The 18,455-nt window shown below is 44.7% G+C and overlaps 1 protein-coding gene across 2 annotated transcripts in view; it reads left to right on the forward strand.

The window, feature by feature from the left end:
• The window catches only part of PPP1R26 (protein phosphatase 1 regulatory subunit 26), a 69,824-nt gene extending 52,960 nt beyond the window's left edge, over positions 1–16,864 (forward strand). For both annotated transcript variants that reach the window (XM_029611690.1, XM_029611689.1), the window contains exon 4: positions 16,615–16,864. In XM_029611690.1, coding sequence (XP_029467550.1) covers positions 16,615–16,641 — 27 coding nt within the window. In that variant the 3' untranslated portion in view covers positions 16,642–16,864. The remainder of the gene's footprint in view (positions 1–16,614) is intronic.
• The last annotated feature ends 1,591 nt before the right edge of the window (positions 16,865–18,455 follow it).

Genomic DNA, 18,455 nt, shown 5'->3' on the forward strand with positions numbered 1-18,455 from the left:
ATCTCAGGGGGACGCCCCTGAGGTTTGCGCCAATGCTGGTACATCAGTCGGGCTGCGCGCGCACGCCCTAGGCATCTGGTCAACATGGCAGCTTGCAGCGTCGAGCCAGTCTGGGAATGCCAGAGAGGACGGCCTGGAGACGCTGCAGCAGCCAGCCTTCCATCAACCCCGAAGGGAGTCGCCAACGAGGTAAGGTGGGCGGAGCAGATACGTCAGACAGCGACGGACAGAACAAGAAGCTGTTACAGTGCCCCTTTAGTATGAGGGATCGTCTCCGGGGTTCCAAACGGTTCCATCCTTACAGAAGGTCAATCTTTCAGAAGACTCGGCCTATCAGTAGGTCTCAGTCCTTTCGTCCCAGACAGCCCAAGATAGGAGCGGGCTCAGGTGGCAGACCTTCCCGAGCTTCCCAGTGAAGATTTGCTGACCCACCTTCGGGAACAAGAAGGAGGGGGATCTCTCTCTCTCTCTCTTGTTATCTCTCTCTCTCTTTTATCAGAGGTGGGTCAAGATCACATTGGGCCAGTGGGTCCTGGAGGTGATATGAGAAGGATACGCACTGGAATTTCACAGTATTCCTCTGGATGTGTTCATGGTGTCCCCTTGCCACTCCCCACAGAAGTAGCAGACAGTGGAGTTCATGGTTCAAAGGCTTCTCAGGCTGAGGACTGTGGTTCTAGTGCCCACTTCTCAAAGTATGGGGTGATATTTCATTTATTTTGTTGTGCCCAAGAAGGAGGGTTCTTTTCGTCCCATCCTGGATCTCAGAAAGGATCAACCGTCATTTGAAGGTGACTCATTTTCTCATGGAAACCTTACACTCTCTGATAATGGCAGTGCAGTCAGGGGAATATCTGACCTCCCTGGTTCTGTCCAAGGCCTACCTTCATATTCCCATCCGTTTGGAACACCGCTTCCTACATTTTGTGGTGTTGGGACATCATTATCAGATTCAGGCATTGCCCTTTGATCTAGTCACTGTCCCCAGAACGTTTTCCAAGGTTATGGTGGTGGTAGTGGTGGTCTTGCGAAGAGAAGGGATCCTGGTGCACCCGTACTCGGATGACTGGCTGATTAGATCTAAGTCTCCAGGAAGAGAGCTGTCTAGTGACACACATGGTGATTTCCTTATTGCAAGAGCTTGGTTGGGTGGTGAACCTGGCCAAGAGCAATCTTCAGCCATCACAGTCATTGGAGTATCTGGGAGTTCGGTTCGACATGGGACAGGACAGAGTTTTCCTGCTGGAAGGTTGGATTCAGAAATTGATGTCTCAGGTGCATTAGTTGGTGAACACTATATGCTCGACGGTGTAATCCTATCTACAGGTGCTCGGCTTGATGGCAGTCCTGGAATTGGTGCCGTTGGTGAGGGCGCATATGCATCCTCTTCAGCGCTCTCTCCTGTCTTGTTAGAGCCCACAGTCTCAGGACTATTTGGTTCAGCTCCACTTCCAGATGAAAATCTGCTCTCGCCTCCATTTGTGGTTGCTAGAGGCTCATCTGAGAGAGGGAGTTTCCTTATCCTCCCCGACCTGGTTGGTACTCACAACAGATACGAGTCTCCATTGTTGGGGGGTTCGCTGTCAGGAGCTGACGGCCCAAAGGCATTAGATTGTCAAAGAGTCCCGCTGGAACATCAATCTCCTGGAAGCCCGGACGGTACAGCTGGCATGCTTGCAGTCAGCCACAGACTGCAGGGTTGCGAGGTCCGCGTGATGTCGGACAATGCGATGACTGTGGCCTACATCAGTCACCAGGGAGGAACCAAGAGCCAGCAGGTGTCGCAGGAAATAGACCAGCTAATGGAATGGGTGGAAGTTCATTTACAGGTAGTCTTGGCCTCTCATGTTGCAGGAAAAGTCAACATAAGAGCAGACTTTCTCAGCAGGGAGAGCCTGGACCCAGCAGAATGGGCGTTGTCAGACAAGGCGATTCAGATGATTGTGGATCATTGGTCCTTCTGTTCCTAGACCTGCTGGCAACTTCTCGCAGTGTGAAAGTTCCTCGATTCTACTGTCGCAGGAGAGAACTATGGTCCCTGGGCATAGATGCTTTCGTACAGGTCTGGCCAGAAGACAGATTGCGTTATGCCTTTCCTCAGTGGCCCTTATTGGGCAGGATAATTCGCAAAATTGAAGGTCACAGGGGGCTAGTACTCCTGGTGGCACCGGACTGGCCTAGGCATCCGTGGTATGCGGATTTGCAAAGACTCCTGGTGGAGACTTCTCTTCGCCTTCTGAAGCACATGGATCTGTTACAGCAGTGACTGGATTTCACGAGGATCTGACTTTGTTCTCTCTTATGGTTTGGCCTTGAGAGGGCTCACCTGTTGAAGAGTGGTTATTCCTCTGTGGTGATTGCCACCTTACTCCATGCTCACAGGTTCTCCACTTTCTTAGCTTATGTGCGGGTTTGGAGCGTTTTTGAGGCCTGGTGTGAGGAATGTGGCGTTCTTCCTTGTTCAGTTAAGATCTCACTCATTCTGGACTTTTTGCAAGATGGATTGAATAAAGGATTGGCATTTTTTTTTTTTGTAATCATGTTTATTGATTTTTGCCAAAGATAAAACATAAAGCATACATCCACAGCATGAACATCATTAACAATCAATGTCGAGCATGGTTAAACAGAATAACTCAATAACACAAAAAACACAAAGATTTAACTTCTCTCTGAGCATCCCAAGCCCTTCCCCCCTCCCCCCCCCCCCCTTTCCCACCCCCTTAGCACTGTCTACTTGGTCGTTAACTTCCAATATTACTAACAACTAGTACCAGCAAGTGGAACCAATAAGTGGTACCAAAGAATCTGGCTGTATTTATTGTTTTACCAGATGTGTCGGATCCTCGGCAGGCACAATAACGGCATAGAAGTTGAGTTAGGTGCTTACAATCATAGGAATTACATTCATAGTAATAACCGAATTAAGTCAAAGGAAGCGTGGAAAAGGCTCTGTGTAGCTGAACCTACTAATTCACACGAATATGTCCAATCCCTCATGTTAAGCAAGTTTTGACTTGATAGTAGAGGGCAAGGAATCCAGGAATGAGGTCCATACTGCTTGGAACTGCTGCTACTTCTTCTTTGAGTGGCTTAAAGTGGTCTTCCGTTCCAGAAGGTACAAGTCCATCATAGCGGAACTCCATTCCTGTCGGGAAGGAGGGGACGGTGATAACCAATATTTCAGAATTAATCGCAATGCTACTAGACTTCCCTTGTGCAGTAGCGGTGGGACGGTGACATCTTGTCCATCAGGCTGGGTGGGCGGAATACCTAATATTCACATCTGTGGTGCTCCTGAACTCGGAGACATCAAGGCCTTGGGAAATCTGAGACCAAAAGGTTTGAATAAAGGTACACTCCCATAAACAGTGCACTAGCGATGCTTGTGGAGAAGCACATTTAAGACATACATGTGATACAGCAACACCCATAAGATACGCTCTCCAGGGACACACAACTATTTTATGCATGATTTGTTATGGGAGTCTCTGTTTAGTGGAACCTTGGGCCGACCTGCTGGAGACTTGGAAAGGTGGACAATGTCTCTGTTGCAAAGCAGGCCGGGAGGCAGATGTTCGGGCAGGACGTAGATGCTCTACACCCTGGAAGCTGGCACTCCCCCGGGAGGAGCCCATAGGAGCCCAACCGCTGGGACTTAGGTGGCTTCACCCTTGGAAGCCGAAGCCCCCCCCCGGGAGGAGCCCATAGGGACCCGGCCGCTGGGACTTAGGCGAGTTGTGGATCAGGACAGGTAACTGAAACCAGACTAAGACAGTAGCAATACTGTAAGTGGGTTCGGGTTCTGGAACCAGGCAGGAACTGTAGCAGGATTCAGGTACTGGAACCAAGCAGGAACTGTAGCAGGATACAGGTACTGGAACCAGGCAGGAACTGTAGCAGGATACGAGTACTGGAACCAGGCAGGAACTGTAGCAGGATATGGGTACTGGAACCAGGCAGGTACTGTAGCAAGCAGGCAGGAACCAGGTAGGTACCATAGCAAGCAGGCAGGAACCAAGCAGGTACTGTAGCAGGAACGGAGCGACGAAGCCAAGCGAGTCACTCCGGGGCACAGCGCAACAGGAAACCAGAAGGCTAACCCGTTGCAAGGCGAAGACTGGATGGCCGCGGCTGGCTTATCAAGGCCGCGGCGTCTGACGTCAGGATTTGGGCGGAGTCACCACTGGCGGGAAACGGCCTAGAAAAGCGCCCAAGTGGCACGCGCCTAAGCGCAGGGCGTCTATGGAGGAGCTCGCAGCGGCGCAGCTCCAGCGGGGACGCCGCCATCCAGGCCGCAAACTAGGCCTCAGGGAACGGGAGCAGGTCCGGGAGCCCGGAGGTAAGGGTCTGGCCGCAGTGCTCGCGGCCAGGACCGCAACATGATCTTAAAATGTATTTCCCGGAGTGCCACACTAACCACTAGTTTGTGAGTTAATTGATGACACAGGCGCAACTGATCAGCAGTGACAATCACATCAGGCAGATCCCTTGACCAATTTACAGCTAGAGACTCGTATATTTTATACTGCGATGTGTTATGTAAAAATTTATACAATAAAGAAATGGTAACTGGGTGTTTGGCACCCATACTTATAAAACGTTGAAAAGGACCACTGGTCTTAGGAAGCTGAGTAATGGCAAGTACCATATGAGTGTAACTGCGAATTTGCAAGTACACCAGATAGTCCATATGTGTTAACCCCAGGGTCTGACAGCAATACTGGAAAGAATGTAGACTTCCAGTTTGTAGGTTGATAAATGGCTGCAGATTGAAGGCTCCTACGTCCGAAATCTCAGAATATTATTTCCCAGTAAGCCCTGCTTGAAGTCAGGATTTCCTAAAAGAGGTAAACAGAAGGAAACCTGCCAGGACAATTGCAGATGAGTGCGTAGAAATCGCCAGCATTTCCGCATTGCCGAGACTAATATATTCCTAGTATGATGGGACTGTAAGTTCTCCCCTTGAGCATGCACAAGATAAGCCAGGTTCAGGGGTCATAGCAAAGCTTGCTCTAAGTAGAGCACAGGGGATAATCCCCCATATCCCAGCCATTCCCATAGGGTAGGAGTCAGGCATGCTACATTGTAGTAACGAAGGTTGGCTTCTCCCAATCCCCCTTCACTTCTAGGGGTCATAAGTTTGGTATAGCTAAGTAGGGCTTTTTTTGAATTCCAAAAGAATTTCCCACAAAGTGTCTGCCAAGTCCTTATGTCCCTAGAAAGTAAATATAGAGGTATCATCCTGCAACAGGTACAAGAGCTTGGGAATCAGCATCATTTGAACCAAGGCAATCCTTCCGGAAATGGATAAGGGAAAGGAGCCCCAGCTGTGAAGCTTCTCTCGGAAGATCTTTATTAGTGGAGGAACGTTATAAAAGTACCAATTCTTCGGGTCACTATGTATCTTAATCCCAAGATATTTGATAGTATCTCCCACCCATAGCAAGGGAAAGTTCGGCCAACTCGTCCTTAGGTTCCCATTAATATCCATGGCTTCCGATTTAGTTAAATTTAACTTCAGTCCTGAGAAAGTACCAAAAGTATGGATGATATCTAATAAGACTGGAAGTGAACTACAGGCATTGGAAAATAACATAAGCATATCATCTGCAAAGAGCATCATTTTTTGTTCACTGCTCCCAGTCCATATACCAGGTATTCGGCTATCTTGCTTAATTTTGTGAATGAGGGGTTCTAGCGAAAGCATATAAAGAAGGGGAGAAAGCGGTCATCCCTGTCTCGTACCTCTACCCAGTGTAAATATAGGAGACCTAGTTCCATTTATACAAATAAACGCTTTAGGGTCATGGTATAATAATTGGAGGGCCGAAAGAAAAGCACCCTTAAACCCAAACATTTGTAAAGTATCAAAAAGATACAACCAGGCCACCCTGTCAAAGGCCTTTTCAGCATCAAAACTAATTGAGGGTCTGGTATGAGACAAGTCTTGCAGCTTTCTAAAGCTACTAGATCATCTTCTTCTACCATCATCTTCTACCATCGTACACTGTGATCTTTATGTTCTATTAATGAATATAATGTATATAATACTAGAATTCATGATATTATCCAACATGATATGTTCCAATAGTTACGTATGTTAAGAACTCTACACCAGTTGTACTATCTTTCTATGCTGCTTTCCCGCGTTTCTCTTCGCCCACCTGTTTTATTCCCTTGTTAATTGTATTTTCTATTCATTTTGTTATATTGTAAACCGATGTGATGTTCACACTAACACCAGTATAAAAAAGGTTTTAAATAATAATAATAATACTGGAAGGCGTCTAATATTAGCAACGGGCCTCCTTCCATAGACAAACCCAGTTTGTTCTAAAGAAATGAGGTCTGGCAGTATAAACTTTAATTGAGACGCCAACAGTTTAGCGTAAATCTTCACATCCTGGTTGAGTAATGATATCGGTCTATACGACCCTGGGTCTGCTGGGTCCCGCCCTGGCTTTGGCAAAACAGTTATAGCCACCGCTTTCATCTTCTCAGGTATATGAGCATGAGTTATCATATGATTGAACAGGGCAACTAAAACTGGGGTAACCGGTTCCCGTAAGGTTTTATAAAACAGGGAAGTGATACCATCGGGGCCCGTGGATTTGTGAAGTTTTAAATCCGATATGACTGTCAGTACCTCCTGGGGCAATATAGGTCTATTAAGGCTATCCAGTTGTTGGGCTGTTAGGGTAGGGAGCTGCAACCCAGCAAAAACAATTTGTTGATTAACTTGGTGGGGGGTATCAGAAGCATACAAAGTGGCATAAAATGTATTGAAAATTTGCCCTATCTCAGATGTGGAAACAGCAGTCGAGTCATCCGATCTACGGATAGAACTAATGAACTTAGAGGGTTGTTGGGCCCACATTAAACGAGCTAATAGCCACCCAGGCTTGTTGCCGTGGAGGAACAGTTTATGCTTAAAGGAAAACATATTTCCTACTGCTTTCCGGTGTAAAAGATCATTTAATACAGCTTGGGTTTGTCGAAATCTGCCCCTCCAGAAATCCATATTGGCACGGTTCCATTGGACTCTAATATAAGCTAAATCCTTTTCCAAGGTCAAAATCTGAGCATTTTGCTTTCTCTTTTTTTGGATAGTAAATTGCAGGATATCACCCCTAAGGACAGCCTTCGCTATTTCCCAGTAAAGAACCGGATCATCCCTATGTTGCCCATTAAATTCATCATACTGTTTCCACTTCTGATCCAAATACATCTTAAAATCTGGATCAACCGACAACAATTCCGGCATACGCCATTGGAATAAAGAGGGCAATACGATCGCTGTACCGGTAGTACAGAACACGGGACAGTGGTCTGATATCACCAAATTTCCTATGTCAGCCCTATCCACGGTAGGAAATAAAGATTCAGAAAGAAAAATGTAATCTATTCGGGACTTGGCTGGGTGAGCTCTGGCATAAAGGGTGCAATCTTTGTCGGTCAGGTGAAGAACCCGCCAGACATCAAGTAACTGTAAGGATTTGCTCAAAAATGTAAGTCCTTTCTCAGGTCCCAATATGTGTTGTGGACTACTGGAGCATCTATCCATGTTAATGTCTACAATATAATTCAAATTTCCAGCTACTACCATGGGGTGGGGGCCCAAATCCGATAAACGGGTGACCAAACCAGTAAAAAATGCATGATTGTATTTATTAGGACCATATACTGACGCCAGAAGAACTGATTGACCAAATAGGCAGCCCTTGAGTAGCACCATTCGCCCTTCTGATTCAGACTACTGGGTTTCCAACTAAAAAGAAACAGACTTGTGTATTAAAATAGTTACTCCATTTCGCTTGTGGGTCCCGGATGAGAAATACACTTGATTGTACCCTTGTTTATTCTTTAATTTAAGGTGTTCCTTGTCCAACATGTGGGTTTCTTGTAGGAACACAATGTCCCCTTTCGACTTATGGCAATGGGCCAGAATTTTTTCCCTCTTGACAGGGGAGCCCATACTCGCCACATTCCATGTCATGTATTGCACCTTATTTATTTATTTATTTAAGGCTTTTATATACCGACTTTCTTGATACAAATCAAATCAACTCGGTTTACATTGAACTAAGCAGAACTATAACCAACCAATCAACAAGTGACAATTTAAAGGAGCATAAAGTTAAATTATAACAAGGATGCCTTAACTGGGAGAAGGAAAAAAAGAGGGGAGAATGAAGATAAATTACTATATACAATGGAATATGGGAGGGAGGCAAGGAGCCAACCTCATGATGACTTGTGAGCATGATTAGCGTTTGTTTATTTACATAAGCAATATGAAAGTTCTAAATCAGGCTGTTGGGCTAGTAGCGGGGAAGGCTCGGCAGAACAGCCATGTCTTTAGTTTCTTTTTGAAAGTTAGTAGACAAGTTTCCTGCCTGAGGTCCGGAGGCATGGCGTTCCAGATGGAGGGCCCTGTGATAGAGAATGTCCTGTCTCTGATATTTGAATGGTGTACAATTTTGATTGGGGGAACATGTAAGGATCCCTTGTAGGCATCTCTTAAGGGTCTGGTCGTCGAGTGCAGTTTGAGAGGGTGTGAAAGAACTAATGGGGTCTGATGATGAATATTTTTGTGGATAATTGTCAATGATTTATGAAGGATCCTGAAGTTTACTGGGAGCCAGTGAAGATCTTTTAGGATGGGGGAGATATGCGCTCTCCAATTAATATTTGTTAAAATTCTCGCCGCTGCATTTTGGAGCAACTGGAGAGGTTTTATAGTAGAAGCCGGTAGACCTTGCAAGATGGAATTGCAGTAGTCTATCTTGGAGAAAAGAATGGCTTGGAGGACAGATCTGAAATCGTAATGGAATAGGAGCGGTTTGAGTTTTTTGAGTACTTGAAGCTTGTAGAAGCACTCCCGTGTGGTATGTTTTATAAATTGCTTTAAGTTCAAGTGACTATCTATTATGACTCCAAGATCTCGGGCGTGGGATATTTGTACGTTAGAATGCAGTTGGTTATGAAAGGGACTGCCTTCTGGGGTGATTAGCAATAGTTCAGTCTTGGAAGTGTTGAGCACCAGGTTAATGCTTGAAAGGTGATGGTTGATCGTTTGTAAATGAGAATTCCATAATTTGAGTGTTGAGTCCAGTAACTTGGATATGGGGATTAAAATTTGTACATCGTCTGCATATATATAGAACTTAAGCTTTAGATTTGAGAGTACATGGCAGAGAGGGAGTATGTAGATGTTAAACAGGGTGGGCGATAAGGAGGAGCCCTGGGGAACTCCGAATGGGGCGTTAGTGTGTGAGGATTCCTTGTTGTTGATTTTAACCTTATAGCCTCTGTTGCTAAGGAAGGAGTCGAACCATCTAAGAGCTGATCCTGAAATACCTATATCTGATAGCCGGTTTAGTAGGGTATTGTGATTTTACAGTATCGAAAGCTGCAGAGATGTCAAGAAGGGCTAGGAGGAATGATTGTCCTTTGTCAAAACCGATGTAAATTTGATCAAGGAGTGAGATGAGGAGGGTTTCGGTATTGTGTTCTTTTCGGAAACCGTATTGTGACAGGTGTAGAATATTATGGTCCTCCAAGTAATCTGAAAGCTGCTTATTTACAATTTTCTCCATGATTTTGGCTACAAACGAGAGATTTGAAATGGGGCGGTAGTTGTTGAGGTCATCCGGATCCAAGTTCGGTTTTTTGAGTATGGGTTTAAGGGTGGCCGATTTGAGAGCGTCTGGGAATATTCCTTGTGAGAGGGAACAGTTGATAATATCAGCTAGATATTTGGAGATGTATTCTGGTATGAGAATCAGAAATTTGGATGGAATTTGGTCCAGAGGGTGGGTCGAAGGTTTAATTCTTTTTATCAGATTTTCTACTTCTATAGTGTGGGTAGGATCAAAGGATTCCAATCTTATGTCTGTGTTTGGTCGGTGGAGGGTATCCAGAGGCAGTGAGTTTGGGCTGGTAGGTAATGTAGCTAGGGTGTTTGAGATTTTGTTCTGAAAGAATAAGGCCAGATATTGGCTTTCGATTGGGCTGTATCGTCTGGAATAGTAGAGGGAGCAGCTTTGGTGAGTTCCGATACGTATGAGAAAAGAGCCTTCGCGTCGAATATCATATCGTGGATACGGTGGGCATAGAAATCTCTTTTTGTTTGAAGCGTTGTCGTTCTGTAATGGTGTCGGGTGGCTTTGTATATGGTTAGAGAGTGGGGGTTGGGGTTCTTCCTCCATTCTTTTTCTTTCCGTCTTAGGTTTTGCTTCAGGGTATGGAGCTCCTTAGAAAACCATGGCTGTTTATTTTTTCGAGAAGGATCAATAGTTTTTTTAGACAGTGGGCATAAGTCATTGGCTATCATTTCGGTAATAGTTTGCCAAGAGGTAATAGCAGAATTGGGGTTAGATAGATCCAGATTAGGAAGTTCTTTGATTAGGGAGTTGCCGAGGTCTTCTGAAGGACATGGTTTCCTGTAGTACAAAGTGGTCGCCTGAAGGGGAGCAGAAGATCCTGTCAATGACTTGATGGTGGAGGTGATCATGAAATGGTCTGACCATGGAACCGGGAGGCATAGAGGTGGTGAAAGTGGAATGAGGTTGGAATTTGTGAAGATAAGGTCAAGGGTATGACCTGCTTTATGTGTGGGTTGGTTGATGTGTTGTTTGAAGCCCATGTCTGAAAGGGCTGATAGGAAGGCTTCGCAGTTAGAAGATCGAGGATTGGCATCGATGTGAAGATTAAAATCTCCAAGGATTATGGCTGGAGAATCTAGTTTTACGTATTTGGCTATGATTTCCACCATGGGAGAGGCGTCTTGTTCTAAAAGTCCGGGGGGAGCGTAAGTGAGGAGGATTTGGAGTGACTTAGATTTGAAAAACCCTATCTCCAGTTTGGGAATTATATTGATAGATTGAAGAGTGAGGTTAAGAGATTTTTTGGCAGCTATGAGGAGAGAAGATATCATATATCTGTGTAGGAAGTTGATTTATTAAGACTGTGTCTGATGGCTTTAGCCAGGTCTCTGTGATGGCACAGATGTCTGGTTTGGCATCGAGCAGATAGTCGTGAAGGATATGAGTTTTTTTGGTAATTGACTGGGCATTGAAAAGTGTTAAAGTAAAGAGGGCCAGCCCCAGTAATTGCGTAAAGGGGGAGATCATCACCGGAGTTAGATTTCTGCGAGTTATGGGTTGATATCGTAGCAAAGGCTTAGTCTTGTAGCAGATGTTGTGGTGCAATGTGTGTATCGGGTATGCAAGCATCATGATGGGACTAAAGAGAACACTTTGATGGGATTTGCCAGTAGATGATATTCTGAGACGTAAAGGAGGTGAAGACTTGTGGAAGTATTCTTTGAGGGAAAAATGATTAATGTAGTATGGTGGTGCTGATCCTTAGCTGAATGAATGGTGGGGAGGCTAGATTCATGCTAAGTTGGCTGATTGAAAGCGTGGGATGGCTGGATGAATGCTGAAGGTGGCTGTATGAATGTTGAAGGTGTCTAGATGAGTGCTGAGGTGTCTAGATGAGTGCTGAGGATCCTGGATGAATGCTGAAGGTGGCTGAATGAGTGCTGAGGATCCTGGATGAATGCTGAAGGTGGCTGGATGAATGCTGAAGGTGGCTGGATGAATGTTGGATGAATGCTGAGGTGTCTAGATGAGTGCTGAGGATCCTGGATGAATGCTGAAGGTGGCTGGATGAGTGCTGGATGAATGCTGAGGTGTCTAGATGAGTGCTGAGGATCCTGGATGAATGCTGAAGGTGGCTGAATGAGTGCTGAGGATCCTGGATGAATGCTGAAGGTGGCTGGATGAATGCTGGATGAATGCTGAGGTGTCTAGATGAGTGCTGAGGATCCTGGATGAATGCTGAAGGTGGCTGGATGAATGCTGGATGAATGCTGAGGTGTCTAGATGAGTGCTGAGGATCCTGGATGAATGCTGAAGGTGGCTGGATGAATGCTGGATGAATGCTGAGGTGTCTAGATGAGTGCTGAGGATCCTGGATGAATGCTGAAGGTGGCTGGATGAATGCTGGATGAATGCTGAGGTGTCTAGATGAGTGCTGAGGATCCTGGATGAATGCTGAAGGTGGCTGGATGAGTGCTGGATGAATGCTGAGGTGTCTAGATGAGTGCTGAGGATCCTGGATGAATGCTGAAGGTGGCTGGATGAAAGCTGAAGGTGGCTGGAAGAATGCTAGGGGAGGGCCTGTATTAGGAGTGTGTAGGATTTTTCAAAGTGGAGAGTAGAGAGTGGCTGCCACTTCAAGGTTCTGGTACGCACGAAGGGGCGCACAAAGGGGCTGGCCCCTTTGTCGCGCTCCTTCGGCGCGACAAAGGGGCCAGCGATCGGGGCCACGATCGGCGATACCGAGCCCTTTAAAGGGCTCGGTATCGCCGATCGTGACGTCGGGGTTTAGAGGGCGGGCTTACCCGGCTTAGCGGCTCCCTTCTGCCTGTTCCTTAGGACCTTAGGACTGTTCCTAAGTGCCGGTTAAGACTTAAGACTTAAGTCTTAAGACTTAAGACTGTTCCTTAGTGCCGGTTCCTTAGACCTTAGGACTCATTATTCCTTATAAATCAGTTGTCTACCCCCTAGGGTAATGGTAAACCAAATACACATTATACGGGCCAACCACGGGTGCCCAGCTCGCCCACTTGGCAAATACCCACTCCACATTTTCCTCAGAGGACGCTGCCTATGGATCCCTATGATACCAGAGGAACATAAACACAAGAACTTCATAGTTAACCACAGCAAAACAATCAGCCAGTTCCTTTTAGTAATATAACGATGCCAAGCTACAGGTGCTACCCTCCCCGTTCCCCGCCCTTCCCAAACCCGACATCACCAGAATTCCTATTTTTACCCCGAGCAGACTGTCCGCAGTGAGAGCCAGGATCAGAAGGGTGTGGTCAGGTATCCGTCCCCAAAAGAAAAAGGGAAAAAGTAAATCAAATAGTGACAACAAGTCCTGAATGGCGGCCAACCATCAACAGGTTAGCTATCTTCACAATTCACGAAGGCAGTGCCTCCGTTAAGTCAACTGCTCCCGGGATACATACACAGCAATTTCCCTTCCATGAAATTAGAGAATATAAGGTGTTAACAGGCATTCCCAATTTACCAGGTAGGCCTAAGTAGATAGCTCTGAGTCCATATAGTGACTAACGCCTTTCAGCCTTCAGCGACGTGCACCACGGTCTGGAGATATTTTTGGGCATCCGCAAAAGAGTCGAAGGCTTGATTTTGACCATTAAACCAGATGCACAATTTCGCTGGGTATTGAAGTGTGAAACAGATTTGTTTCGCCACCAATTGGGAACACAACAGGCCAAATTCCTTCCGTTTGGCTGCTACTCGGGCGGAAAAGTCCTGGAAAATTCTCACTGGCTGGTTTTGGTAAGTTAGAGTCGGGATTTTCTGGGAGCTCTGCCAGATGCGTTGGCGGTCAGCAAAGTCCAATATGCGAGCTATAACAATCCGGGCAAGGCGCCAGCGCTGAGGCGGTTGGCTCTCTCGATTTTCAAGGTTTCCCAGGGCCTCAGGCAGCCATCAGGTAGGTTGCTCAGCAAGATCATTTTCTGGGATGGATTCTGGTATCCCAATGAACCGGAGATTATTCCGACGGGACCGGTTCTCCAGGTCATCGATCTTTTCATCTTGTACTTGGACCAACTGCTCCAGTTTATGAAGTCTACATTCGCTGGCTAAAGCCTCATCTTCCGCGGCCGATACCCGCTGTTCCAAAGCCTCCAAGCGGGGGTGTATTTCGGCGAATTCAGCTTTTAATTTTGAAATTTGCTCCGATATCTTGTCCAATTTGCCGGAAAGCGCCACGGTCACTGCAGAAGTTAGGGCGCGATCGCGGCTTCATCGCCCAGGCCCAGTGATCCTTTATCAGAGTTAGCCGCCATTTTGTCCTCACCCGCTTTTGATTTATCTTTGACCTTTTTTGCTAATTTAGGAGGCATCGCGGAGGGCGATTTATTCATGTAGTGGTCGATGTTCATAGGCACTGCAACACAGAGGTGGTAGGCGGTGAATATAAGATCAGATGCCTGTTTGAAACACCGATATGAGAACGGACAGCTGGAGCCTGGAAAGAACACGTCTTCCCCAGATCACCACATCACGTGATCCCCTTCGATTGGCATTTAATTCCTTGAAGGTGCAGATTGTAGCTCTTGTCTGTTTCAGAGGCCAGGTGAATGGTATTTCATTGTCGTCTCATCCTGATGTGACCCGTTTTTTGAAGGGAGTGAAGCATCTTAGGCCTCCACAAGGGAACCAGTAACCTCAAGGGACTCTTAACTTGGTGCTGGACTTTTTGGCGTGCCCTGCGTTCTGACCACTGTGAAGCCTTTCCTTGTGGTTGTTGATATTGAAGACTGTGTTCCTGGTGGCTATATGATCTGAGTGTCGAATTTCTGAGCTGCAGGCCTTGTCTTGCTGGGAGCCATTCCTTTGGGTGACTCCAGGGACATTATAGCCTCGTACTGTTCCATCCTTCTTGCCCAAGGTGGTCTCAAACTTTCATTTGAATTAGTCCATCTCCTTGCCGTCCCTGGATAAGGTCAGGGATGCAAAGGAGTATCGCCTCTTGCACGCTTTGGATGTCAAGAGACTTGTCGTGTGGTATCTGGAGGTTTCTGAACCTTTTTGGAAGACAGATCGCCTGTTTGTTCTCCATGGCAGGAGTAAGTAGGGCATTCCGGCTTCGTGGGCTACCAAAGCTTGCTGGATTAAGGAGGTAGTCACGGCCGCGTATGTGGATGCTGAAAAGCTATTGCCTACTCCAGGTTAGGGCTCATTCCACTAGGGCTCAGGCAGTGTCACGGGCGGAGATTTGTTTGTTGTCTCCTGTCTATATCTGCTGAGCTGCGACGTGGTCCTCCTTATACACTTTTTCCAGGTTTTATCGCCTGGGCGTACGCAGCCTTTGCATGTGCAGTGTTGATTGGACCGCGGGCATCCTCCCACCCTGTTGAGGAGTAGCTTTGGTACATCCTACTGGTCCTGAATCCATCTGTCTACATGCTAGGAAATGGAGAAATTACTTATCTGATAATTTTGTTTTCCTTAGTGTAGATGGGCTCAGTTTCTCGCCCTCGGCTGCTATATGTGTGTCAATATTTGTCCTATGGAGCTCCGGGTTCCAAGTGATTTCTGGTAAGTGTTCATCCAGTCTCTAGCTTGGGGTACCTAGATTCTTACGTGAGTTCAGTGTTTCTTGTTGGTTAAGAACAGTTAAAGTTGGATTCCACCCAGAAAGAACAAGTTTCTCCGTCTACCTTGTGTCTTTCCTACTTGAGTCGGACAAGGACTGGATATTGTGATTGTATTTTAGACATCGAACTGAGTCTTTTCTTGGTTTAAAGATCAGTATTTATCCAGATCTTGCTAGATCAACTCAATCCAGGAGAAGATCTTTCCTACAATTCAGATCTCAAGTATTACAATTAGGAGCTTTCTTTTTTGTTCAAATACCCATGCAAATGCATAATCAAGTATCAGGGAAATACATAATTTTTTGTAGCAGCTTTCAGAGTTTTTGGAAGGAAAAAAGCCTATTATAAATCCTTCCTCCTCGGTAGCTGCTGAATGATTACCTTTGACTTCAGTTTATTCGATCAAAAATAGCTTAATGAACCTGATCTTACATATTTCCTCTTGTTTGAAATATACCTGAAGTTGTGTTTGGTGTCCTCATTTGGCAATATTTCCTGTATTTGTTATATGAATGCCATTGGTATTGATATTTTTGGTAACTTGTTTGTTTTGTATTGCTTGCAAATCAAGTGTTTGCTTGAATATGTAAATGGAAAATTGAAATATAAAAAAATTATAAAAGAAAAAACCAAAACAGATATGGTTGCCTGTTTTTGGTCAAGTTTTTAATCATGTTTTTTGCTAGTCTGTCCACAGTTGTTTTTGAAGAGAATACTGGCAAGCTGGGGTCACTGCAGGACCACATATACTGTGACGTCAGCTTGCTCAGTCTCCATCTGCTGGCAGGGGAGAATAAACCCACTGGTCCTGAATTCATTTGTCTACACTAAGGAAAATGAAATTATCAGTTAAGTAATTTCTCCATTCTCTGCTTATACATTTCTGCACAGCAGTAACTGCATACACATAACTGTCACCCTTCCTAAAATTCACTGACTGTACAGATGCTACTTATATGCATATTTGCCAATTTTATGCACTCAACCCCTATGTACATCTTTGAAAATTCATTTCCTTAAAGGTCAATCTATGTTACAATTTGGTTCATCTTTCACTGGCTATCGCCATGTTTGAAAAAATACGATAGATCTCATCACAGACACAGGAATCTTATTCACAACGTGAGGTAATTTGTGACTGTGTCAGCCAGGAGGGGTCAGTGTGTGGCAAGTCATTTCTGACCTCTCCAACCAGAGTTGCTCCTGCAAGGGCAGGAAAGCACATTAAAAATTAAAATAAAACAGCTATACAATTAACAATCATGCACCTTGTTACATGCCATGTGTTCTAAAAAGATAAAATTGCATAGTACATCACAGGAAAAACAAGTTAAATAGAAAATATAAAAAGCTTGCCTTTCTAACAGTTGTGAGTGTGTTTTTTTTTTATAACATTTCAGAAAGGACACAAATACAGTGCAAAGTGAGGAAGTGAACCAGCATGAAGAAAAGGAGAGCAGCTTTGTCGAAGAAACAAGGAAATTTTGTTCCAAGTCTTAAGGGTTTGGTTTTTTTTACAATAAAGAATTTTTTTTTATTGTTTTTACTGGATTTGAAACTTGTTTAATGTAATGTTATGTCACAGTTCAGTGCCTTGGGTCTGTGAATTTTTATTCCTGCTCCCATGCTAGGCCCACAATGCTTTTTTTTTTTGCAAGACACAAAAGATGTTCCACCAGTATGATCTGTTTCTATCTAGACTGCTGATGGGAGTTACAGTTTTATTTTAGCTATTAAAGAACATTTAAAAAATAATTTTCCTGAGTTAAATAATGTTTTGAGATGCTCTAAAGCTGTCTGTTGCTGTGGTGTCATCAGTTAGTTCAGGAAAAACATCCGAAATCTTTCATTGTTGGTTGACGATATCATTTTACCTAACTTGAGAGACGATGCTCCTATATCAGAAGATAGCATCCTAACCCAATATAATTAGTTATACAGATATCATCCCATCCCGATACTCTGTAATATAATCAGTTGGAAATGATAAACAGTGGAGGAACTAGCAGGTTCTGGTCCTTTCTTGATAACACATATGGCCATGAGCATTTAGTTCCCTGTAAAGATAGTCTGTCTTGTGTAAATCCCTTATCAGTATTAATTCCTGGCAAGCATATTGCTGTAATGGAGATGCAGCCCCAGTAATGTTTTTATTAGGGTTTATTGCCCATGTTTACAAATGAAATACACATTAACATAATGTCTTCACTATTCTGATCTGTAGAAGCTGAAATGACATTTGGAATATTAGAAACCATCTCTTAGCAACCATATAAATAAAATGTAAAGAATTTAAAAGATATGTATCTCCTCTTACATAAAAATTCTAAAATGAAGAGTGCAAATTATAATGTTGGGATGATATTTTCATGTTTTGATTTGATTGGAGTAGTGGACATTTGTGTTTAAGATATGCCCATGACCCACTGGTAAATGATCTTTTATTTTTCCTAGATTGTCTTGATCTCTGTTGGATCATTTATTCTATCTATATTTATTTTCCCTGTTTATTATTGAGGGATTATACACTGCTTGCCACAGCTGGGCTTCCTCGCTGCCTCATTCCTTGAAGATTGCTTTGTAACGTATCAGGAAGGAACCTTAGAGGCAGCAGTTTCCAGAGTAGCTTGACTGCACATACTGGGGGAAAAAAAGGACAGCAGAAGCTGCTGCATTGTGGAGTACTGAGATTAAAAGCATGGGCATTGGGCATAGTCAGTTCAAGACTGAAAGAAATGACCATCTGAACTGAGCCATCAGTCAGAAGATTGTTACCCAGTGCATATGAGGTACTACTGCAGATTTATCTCACACATCACAATCCAAGGGGCCAATGCAATACAGTGCGCTCAGGCGAGCGCACTATTTAACCCGCTGTCGGATGCGGGTTAAATAGGCACTAATCCACCCCTATTTCTAATTTGTTTATTGCATGGTGCCCCCCTTGCGGGCGCCATGCGTGCGCTAAGAAAGCTTCCGCAAATTTTATTGCATCGGCCCTCAAGGAAGGGAGTAGGAAAATATTTTTTATTTTGTACTTCGATAAAGAACCCTTAGGGTGGCAGAATGATCAGATTCATATGTGCTCTTCTCTTTAGAAGACCGGTGCAAGCATATTCGTGTCAGTAAGAGCACCTACAGAGAAGATCCTCCACTATGTTATCACAGTCCATAATACTACCAGTAGGGGAAAAAAATGCAAGAATATGCAAAAATGGAAACCTTTTGTTTTCTGATACCG

Source organism: Rhinatrema bivittatum, chromosome 8 (genome assembly GCF_901001135.1).
Source record: "Rhinatrema bivittatum chromosome 8, aRhiBiv1.1, whole genome shotgun sequence".
Lineage (NCBI taxonomy): Eukaryota > Metazoa > Chordata > Amphibia > Gymnophiona > Rhinatrematidae > Rhinatrema > Rhinatrema bivittatum.